Source organism: Grammomys surdaster, unplaced genomic scaffold (genome assembly GCF_004785775.1).
Source record: "Grammomys surdaster isolate TR1022 unplaced genomic scaffold, NIH_TR_1.0 126298, whole genome shotgun sequence".
Lineage (NCBI taxonomy): Eukaryota > Metazoa > Chordata > Mammalia > Rodentia > Muridae > Grammomys > Grammomys surdaster.
This window is the reverse complement of record NW_021621098.1, coordinates 7,657,926-7,667,289: the sequence shown is the minus strand read 5'-3', so window position 1 is coordinate 7,667,289 and position 9,364 is coordinate 7,657,926. Positions and strand designations below refer to the sequence as shown.

Here is a 9,364-nt window from a genome sequence, read left to right as displayed (position 1 = left end):
GGGTTTCTCTATGTAGTCCTGGCTGTCCTGGAACTGACTCTGTAGACCAGGCTAGCCTCGAACTCAGAAATCCGCCTGCCTCTGCCTCCCAAGTGCTGGGATTAAAGGCGTGTGCCACCACTGCCCGGCAAGGCACATTTTTCAAAAGGCTTAAAAACACACCACGAGCCACTCACTCTGGTTGGCAATGTTTGTAATTTGTACAAGGAATATAAGTCGTCTTTAATCAGTTTTGTCATATGCCCTATTCCAGCTCCTATTAGAAGCCTAGAAGAGTATGCAGTCCTCAATTTACACCCTTACACCGGGGATCATCAAAGCTGATGGTTAGCAGAAGAGCCTACAATCATCCACCTCACTCTTCCTTTAGTCCTACAGCCCTTCTTCCTCCCAGCCAATGGGAATCTCCTTACCCTCCGGAGGCACTCCAGGGACACACCCTTCATCACTCCGAAGGCGGAGCTTTCGGCCTCCGTGGGCCCGACCGCGCGCATGCGCACTCCCTCGACGTCCCGGAGACGCTTAGGGATCCGTTTCCTTCTCTTTCTTTCCTGGATCGCGCGACTCCCCAAAACCCTTCCCGCCCTGTTTTCGCTGAGGAGCACCTCGCAGTCCTTCACGAGGCGTCGCTCGGGCCCGGACGCGGCCGTACCCGGATGTGGAGCCGCTCTCGCCCGGCGGGGACTCGGTGGCGGGGCGGAGCGCGGCGGCGTGTGCGGGGGCTGAGTGAAGCGGGCCCCGGGGCCCCGGCGCCGGCCGCTCGCCGGCCGCTAGCGCCGCTGCCCATCGCGGAGCCGGCTCCTGGGCGCCCAGGCCCGAGCGAGCGGCCGGGGGCCGCTGAGGGCCGGCGGCTTGCCTGGCCTCCTGCTGCGCTCGCCGCCGCGCCTGAGCGAGCCTCCCCCGGCCCTCCGCGCTCCCGGCCGGGGGAGAGCGAGGTTTGCTGGCGGCCGTCGCTGTAGCCCGGCCGGGGAGTCCGGGGCAAGCGCCAGAGCCCCCGCCCACGGCCGCTCGCCCTCGACCTGCAAGCCGCCGCCTGCGAGCTTCCGCGGGTGGGCCTCCAGTCGGAGCGGGAGTCGCGACGGCCACGGCCCGGCCCGGGCGAAAGGCTCCTCGGGGACCGCGCCGCCGCCGCCCCGGTGAGTCGGCCCCACGGCCCGCGGGGTTCACTGCTGCCCCTGCCAGCGTCCAGAGTGCGGCCCGGGCCCAGCTCGCTCACTGCTCCCCCGCCGGCGGCGACGCCCACCGTCCGGGCCCCAATGAGTAACTCCCGCAACAACCGAGTGATGGTGGAGGGGGTCGGCGCCCGCGTAGTGCGCGGCCCGGACTGGAAGTGGGGCAAGCAGGACGGCGGCGAGGGCCATGTAGGCACTGTGCGGAGCTTCGAGAGCCCGGAGGAGGTCGTGGTGGTATGGGACAACGGCACGGCTGCCAACTACCGCTGCTCCGGTGCTTACGACCTGCGCATCCTGGACAGCGCGCCCACCGGTAAGCGGGGCCAGCGGGCCTGGGGCTACACGCATGGGAAGAAGGGGTGAGGGCAGCCGTTCCACGGCTGCCCTGCAGTGCAGTGCCCGGTCACGGGGAATTTGAGGTTCCAAACACGGTAAACATAGGACATCATCCTTCCCAACCCCCAGAACGTCCATTACCAGGATGCTTTCAAGTTTCCTATATGAAAGCATTGCAGACAACTGATTTCCTCCTATTCTAGGCAGAGGCCAGAGAGGCTGTCTAATAAGCATTGACATTAATCAGCTACCAAATAATCACTGTCTAATGGGAAGCTTGCCTTACCATATGGTGTGGAATTGCTGGGGGGGGGGGGTCTGTCTCTTGGTGCCTTTGCTTTGTTGAGCCAGCTTTTTTTCTTCCCGCCTGTGACACAGAATGACTTATGAATTTAGTTGGTAAGTACTATTTGGGGCTTGAAAATGCATTTTCATCGAAATTGTTTAATTATATAGCTTTGTAGTAATGGGGGGGGCACTGTGAGCTGTTGAGCTCGTGTGCATGTGCGTGTGTATGATTGTGTGTGACTTTTTCCAAGAGGAGGACAGACAGAGGAAACGTCGTTCTTTTTCTCTGGTTAGCATCCTGTCCAATAACATATTAAAACTCTACATATTTGTCCTGAGAGCTAGTGATATTCTTGGCTTGCTCCATTATACGCATGTATGAGTTATTGGCACTATGGTTTTTATATGACAAACATGTATGAATTGCTCTCACAGAATAAACACAATTTATTTCAATCTACTTTCACTAAGGTTTTTTTCTTTCTTTTTTTGGTCTTTCGAGACAGGGTTTTTCCGTGTAGTCCTGGCTGTCCTGGAACTCACTCTGTAGACCAGGCTGGCCTCGAACTCAGAAATCCGCCTGCCTCTGCCTCCCAAGTGCTGGGATTAAAGGCGTGCGCCACCACCGCCCGGCTAAGATCTATTTTTGATAGCTATATTCATTTAGAAAGTTCATATTGAACTTATATTAATTACGTTTCAGAATTTCTAATAAGATGCTACTAAGACAATCAATTTGGCAGAGCCTAAATATTGAAATGGATAGTTACTGCTACCAGCAGAAAAAAAGTTACTGTGAGCTAACTCAGTTTTGAGCTAGCAATTTATAAAATTTTGTTTCATTTTTAAAGAGAAGGTCTCATATAACTATGGGACTTGATGTGAGTCTGGCTGTCTTATGTTTCCTCGTGGTTAAATCCAGGTTAGGTTTTGTGGCAACACTCTGATAGAAATGGTGTGTGCCCTCTGCATTGCCCTGCATTAGGAAATGCATGATCCATGGTCTTGCTTGTTATTGTTAATTTAGCTGCTCTTCATCTCCTAGGATTTTGTACTATCAGTGCAGTGTCAGTATGAAAGATTTGATTACTATTTTTCATGTTAGCATGCCACCTTTGGCCACATGAAGCCTACAAAGATGTCTTTCCTAGGGCTGTTCAAGAACAAATTACTGCCCTAAGAGACTTTGTCACTCAACAGTTTTGTGTAAAAATGTTCACAGCATAAATGAAATTAGTATCGCATATGGAAAATAATTTGGAAAATACTGTAGAAATAGATATTCAGAAGAGTTCAGTAAACTGGACGAAGGGATTCTGTAAAGTAGACAAACTAAAAGTGCTAACATTACCCTGACCTGTTTAGCACCTTTCTGTTCTCATGCTCATGCTGTAAGCACAAGTTTATGCCCACATGACCTGTGATGTGGAGGTTTTGCTAAGAGTTAAAAGTTAATGTATAACTTGCTTTTGCAGACACCGAACTGTGACTTTATGTCTGCTTTGTGTTTTCTAGTGACATACTTACATGGGGTGTTTTGGGAAAAATAATGAGTTTGAAGAAAATAATGAAAAGGCTTTTGATTATGTATTGTATAATAAGGAAGTGTGTAACCAATAAAAGGCTGAGGTGAACTCAGAGACAGAACCTGAAAGCTGTCTCTGAGCACGGCTTCCGAACAAGAATGAGTTACCTGTCAGTTTAGTTAGTAAAAGACTTAAAAAATCTATCAATAGAATAAATAGTAATAGTAGTAAATGAGAGACCTGCATATTTGAACAGTGATGTACTAACAGTGCAGGAGAGGTAGTAAGGGACAAAGCTGTGAGGTGCTGCCGTTGAGGATGTGCTGGTGGTGGGGGAGGAAGCCCTCTGGAGAATCAGCTGGATATACCTGAAAGGGGGCTGGGAAGGAAAGGAGTAAGGAGGGCAAGAAGAGATGAAGTCAAGACAAAGTTCTCGGATCAAGGCTCAGTGTTTTAATGTTAGGCTTTTCAGTAGGAGAGGTGGATGGGATAATCTGTTCTTGGTCACGGCCCGAGATGTCTCAAGGCAAGCCCAGAGAAACCCTGTCTCAAAAAACAAAAAACAAAAAACCAAAAAATATGACTTTATATCTATCTCCTAAAACAATGTTTTAAGTGAAACTCCATCCAAATTTTTTGAGGGAGGCTGTTGGGAGGCTAGGGATGGAGCCCAGAGTCCAGAGTCTTTTACTATGACTGTCTTTGTGTTAGATTATATCTTAGTTGGATTGAGGACCTAAGTCTATATTTAGTAGACATTACATTAATATTTCTAAATGGCAGTAAGCATATAGATCACATTGGGATCTTTAAGAACGCAGATTCCAACTCAGCATCTCTGATTCTGCAAGAACCAGTCTTCACCCCCCTTCTCTCTCCCCTGTCCCTTTTCTCTGTGTATGTGTGCATGTGCCTATTTAACACAACTGTGGGTGACAGACAGTAGAGATGAACAATTAGTTACTGATTCCCTTGTTCCCATCTCTGTTTATAGTATAGTAGTTTAGAAATGATTACCACCTAATTCCTTCACTGGTAGGAAATTGATTATAAGATTAAAAAAAAAATTAGAAATGAAATGTGTGTGTATAACAGATTATAAATTGGCCACTCTTTTTTTTTTTGGTTTGTTTTTTCGAGACAGGCTCTGAGTAGCCCTGGCTGTCCTGGAACTCACTCTCTAGACCAGGCTAACCCTCGAACTCAGAAATCCGCCTGCCTCTGCTTCCCAAGTGCTGGGATTAAAGGCATGCGCTGCCACTGCCCAGCTTGTAATTTTTTTTAAAACGACACATAATTCTCTGTTGCACAGAGATAACTACTTTGGTGCACTGAAAAGTTTCTCTTTTAGCACTTTTTTTTATGCTTCAGATTTTATTGGGTAGTTGTCCCTTGATATCTTTAGAGGATTGGTTCTAGGAACCCTTACTGTTTCCAGAACCCAAGGGTGCTCAAGTCCCTTCATAAAATAGCATAGTATTTGTATATAAATGATGCATATCCTTATATTTAAGCCATGTCTGGATAATGTGCCTAACAATGCAAGCTGTGCATATGGTACCTATGTTGTCACTTAGGGAATAATGATAAGGGGACATTTGTACATGTTCAGTACACCTGCATTTTAGCTTTCCTGATATTTGTAAAAAATACTTTTGAAAAAGTATTGTATTTTATGTATGTAGATATTTTGCCTACATGTATGACTGTGTATCACTTGCATGCCTGGTGCCCATGGTGGCCAGGAGAGGGTGCTGTCTCCCCAGAACAGGTATTGGAGATAGTTTGTACTGCTATGTGGGTGTTGGGACTTGAATTCTGTAGACCAGGGTGGCTTCAAACTTGGTGATGTGCCTGCCTTTGCCTCCCAGGTACCGCGATTGAAGGTGTGTACCACCACCGCATGGCAACATAATTTTTAAAAATTCTTCTTTTTTTTTTTTTTTTTTTGGTTTTTCGAGACAGGGTTTTTCCGTGTAGTCCTGGCTATCCTGGAACTCACTCTGTAGACCAGGCTGGCCTCGAACTCAGAAATCCGCCTGCCTCTGCCTCCCAAGTGCTGGGATTAAAGGCGTGCGCCACCACCGCCTGGCTTAAAAATTCTTCTTAAGGAAGGGTTTATTTTCAATTCAGTGTTTGAAGACACACAATCCATTATGATAGCAGGAGTGTGACATGTATAACAGAGTGGTGAGTGTTTTTCTGAAAAAAAAATTTTTAAAACACTTTTTCATATATTTTGATCATGTTTTTCCCCCTTTTCAAGCTACTCTCAGATACTTCCTGCCTTCCCAACCAACTTTGTTTTCTTTGTTTCTTTCAAAACAAAAACAAACAAACATACAAAAAACCCTTCACAAAACCAAAAGTTGAAACAAACAAGCAAAAAATCAGGAAGACCAAAAATGCCCAAACAAAAGAAAGTGAAACAAAAAGTCCACAAAACAACTATGAAACTATGGAGTTTGTTTTGTGTTGGCCAACTACACTTGGGCATGGGGGCCAGTCCTGGTGTATAGTTGGTATAACCAGTTACACTCCATTGGAGAAAACTGTTTTTTTCTTCTTTTGCCAGTGGTTATCCGTTGCAAATAGTGTCTTGTGATTGGCCAAGGGACCCATGAATCTCCTTCCCCGCTAAACACACAAAACATCACAAGGTATTGGCAAAGCTACTGGCTGCTCTCCTGATGGTAAGGCTCTATTGCTGAACACAACTCTCACTTACGTCTCATGGGACATGGAAAATTTGAGCTGGTACCTAACTAGAAAAGTACTGTGAATCCTACTGGAGGAGATAAGTAGCCATAAGTTTCATCCAGCTGCAAACACATGACTTATTACAGAGACTTGCATGCAAGATGAACTAGTGCAGTAGTGACACAAAGGTTATAGGAGTGACCAACCACCATCTGATTGGATTTAAGGCCTGCTCTATGGTATGGAACTCAAACCTGACACTGTGACGTGGCCAAGAACCTGAGACCAGATGGGTCACAGGCCTAGGGGGACCTACTACTGTTATTCTGTTGAAGGAACATAGAAATCAGCTCCTAATGATGTACTGCTATACCCATTGATAAGTGCCTCAGTCTACATGAGAGGCGCTTCTTGCAATAGATGGAAACTAACACAGGTCCACAATTGGACAGTGTGCAGAGAGTGAGAGACTTCTGAGCACTCACCCAATTCTAAATGGGTTGTCTTTTGTCAAACAGTTTTCTTCAAGGCTCAGGCAGGGATCAATGTGGAAGAGGAGACAGAAAGATTAGAGGTGATAGATTACTCCAAGGAAACAGTGCCTTTAGGCAGAACAGGACTGGTGCTCATATGAGTGGCAGCTTGGACAAGATTCAAGCCAGGTGATGTCCCAGTACTGAGAGGAGTAAATGAACATGGAGTCCCACTCATAATCTTTCCTGATATTTTTAATTCATGATTGATTGGATTTGTGAATCCGTGTTGACTCTACTGTCAAACACCTTTTCTGTTATATGTGTTTTCTGTTTGAGTTGCAAATAATTTAATGTGTTATAAAATAAAGTGATGCATTAAGCTTATGCTGCTTGGCTCTCCCTTGGAAACAAACAAAGGATATATATGTACCTGTTCTTTAGCTTTCTTTTTTTTTCTGTACTTTGACATTTTTCTAGATTAGCAAGTAGACACTGGTCTTTTTAAGTAGATACTTGCATTTAATAGTTGAGAGTGTTTACTAACTGCTCCCCTTATAGTACTTGTCTTTATTCTGATGTTGTAAACAGTGCTTAGTACATATCTTAAAGGACTGCTAGTTAAAAAAAAGAATTTGTTATAGGAATTCTGATTTCACTGATTGTGAGAATTTTGGTCTTTTGAGAAGCTAGTTTATAGGTATTGATGATAAATGAAAATTTTATTTGATCACTGCTACTGTATTCCTTTTTGTGTTTCATTTGTCTGAAGAGTTGGAAAATTTTATTTTTTATGTTATGTTATATTTCTGATGGCTATCATTTAATTGACTGAAAATTGTCCCTCCTTTCCATTGCTGTGGTTTTGTGGAAATAATCAAGAAAATTAGTTCTAAATTGTGTTTTCCTCCCCATAATTTTTTAAATGTCTTTCTATGAAGCCATGGCCTGGAAGTCACTTTGTAGACTAGGCTGCCTCTGCTTCCTGAATATGATCCTTTTAATGCTTTAGAATTTACTCTTAAGATTATATTAAAATGTGGGTTATAGCTTAGTGGTAGAATGTGTGCTTATCATGTTTAAAGTTCAGGTTTTAACTCCTAGCACCAACAGAACAAAACAGACAAGCTCAACAAGCAAAAGCATCAAACTTCACAGCTGCGTCTGGTGGCATGTGCCTGTACTCCCAGCTACTTTGGAGATTGAGACAAGAGGTTTACTTCATTAGGCCTTGCTATTGGAGATCAGCTGGGCAACATAGCAACGCACCATCTCCACAAATAAACAAGTTGAGATTTTAGTACTTACAAGTTTTACTGTCTTACATTTCATATCTCTCCTCTTTTTTCTTTGGAAAAGTTCTTTCCCCCTTTAAAAAGAAAGAGTAAATATTTTGAATACTTTCAGATCCAAAACTTGCTTTATGTTATTGCCTTATTCTGCCCACTCTTAAACCTGAATTATAATTCTAGGTTCAAAACCCTGTCCTCTTAAGGCTGTCTTCCATTAACTTCTAACATTTATTGTTGAAGATGAGAAATACTAATGTAAGTGAGCCCATAGTGTGATTGATTAACTTGATGAAATACTGCTAGATTTTACTGGCTTTCTTGTGTGTGTATGCATACACATGTAGCAGGTACTTTACTATATGGAATTACTATATGAGCCATCAGGTCCTGGATCTTGAGCTGGCTAGCCTTTACTATAAGGATAGTACTGGGATCCTTAATGTTTTACATTATCTGTGTTCCAGATACATCCAAAGTATCAGTTATACTAGACGATTGAAAAGTTTCTCAGTGCTCCAGGACTGGCAGTTGTCTCACCGGTGATCATGGATTGACAGAATTACTATGAAAACAGTTTTATCACCCAACACAATCTACAGATTAGATGCATTTTCATCAAAATTCCAAAAGCATTCTTCATTGAAAAAAAAAATCCTAGAATTCATATGGAAGCACAGTGTCAATGTCATATGGTTATCACAGTACCTGATCTCAGACTTAGCAGAGCATAGCAGGAGAACCAGCATGGTACTAGCACATAAGCAGACACATTGGCCAGTGGAGAATAGAGAGACAAATGCACACAGCTACAGCCATGTGGACATCCACACATAAAAGAACAAAACTAAAGCTTTGTCTCTTATTGGAGTAAGCGAATGTACAATGATCCATATGTGTATGAAAATGTTCTAGGAAAATATAGTAGTGGATACAGTAACTAGAACTGACAGAAAACTAAAGTCACACCCTACCTACCCTTGAAGCCTGCTTTTTGGCTGAAAGTGTCACATTGTTTTATCTACTTAAATATTATTATATGTTCTATTGTTTTATGAAAACTGTCCCTTTAATATATATTTTTATGTGTGGTGAGGGAACAATAAAAATTATAGGATGTGGATGTAACTTGAAGTTAAAGAAGACTTACTTACTATATTTCTTTCTATCCCATTTACCAGTTAAGTGAAGAATTACTATGTGCATATGTGCGTTTATGCTTATGTGCTCAGTGTGAGTAAAGAGCACAAACTCATCAGATCAGACACATTTAAAAAAAAGACAGGCTTTCTCTACTGCCTTGGAACTCGGAACTTGTGAAGTGAGTTAGCTGGCTGTCCAAGGCTCTGTTGGGCTCTGCTTGTCCTCACCCCCTTTTCTAAACAGGGTTTCCTGGCTGCCCTGGAACTCACTCTGTAGACCATACAGGACTTAAACGCAGAGATTCCCCCTGCCCCTGCCTCCTGAGTGCAGGAATTATAAGTGCATACCACCACTGCTGGACCAAATTCAGGTTCTTGCTGACTGAGCTATGTTATTGGTCATTTCTTACAAACTATTTGAAGGATTTGTTTTATGAA

At 43.8% G+C, this 9,364-nt stretch overlaps 1 protein-coding gene across 2 annotated transcripts in view; it reads left to right on the top strand.

Moving 5' to 3' along the window:
- The first annotated feature begins 577 nt into the window (after positions 1-577).
- Mib1 (mindbomb E3 ubiquitin protein ligase 1) overlaps positions 578-9,364 on the top strand; it is a 93,144-nt gene continuing 84,357 nt past the window's right edge. The window contains exon 1 of one of the 2 annotated variants that reach the window (XM_028759512.1): positions 578-1,485. In XM_028759512.1, coding sequence (XP_028615345.1) covers positions 1,257-1,485 — 229 coding nt within the window. In that variant the 5' untranslated portion in view covers positions 578-1,256. Of the gene's footprint in view, positions 1,486-5,845; positions 6,016-9,364 lie in introns of those variants that run through there. The other variant, XM_028759513.1, reaches the window with a different exon arrangement.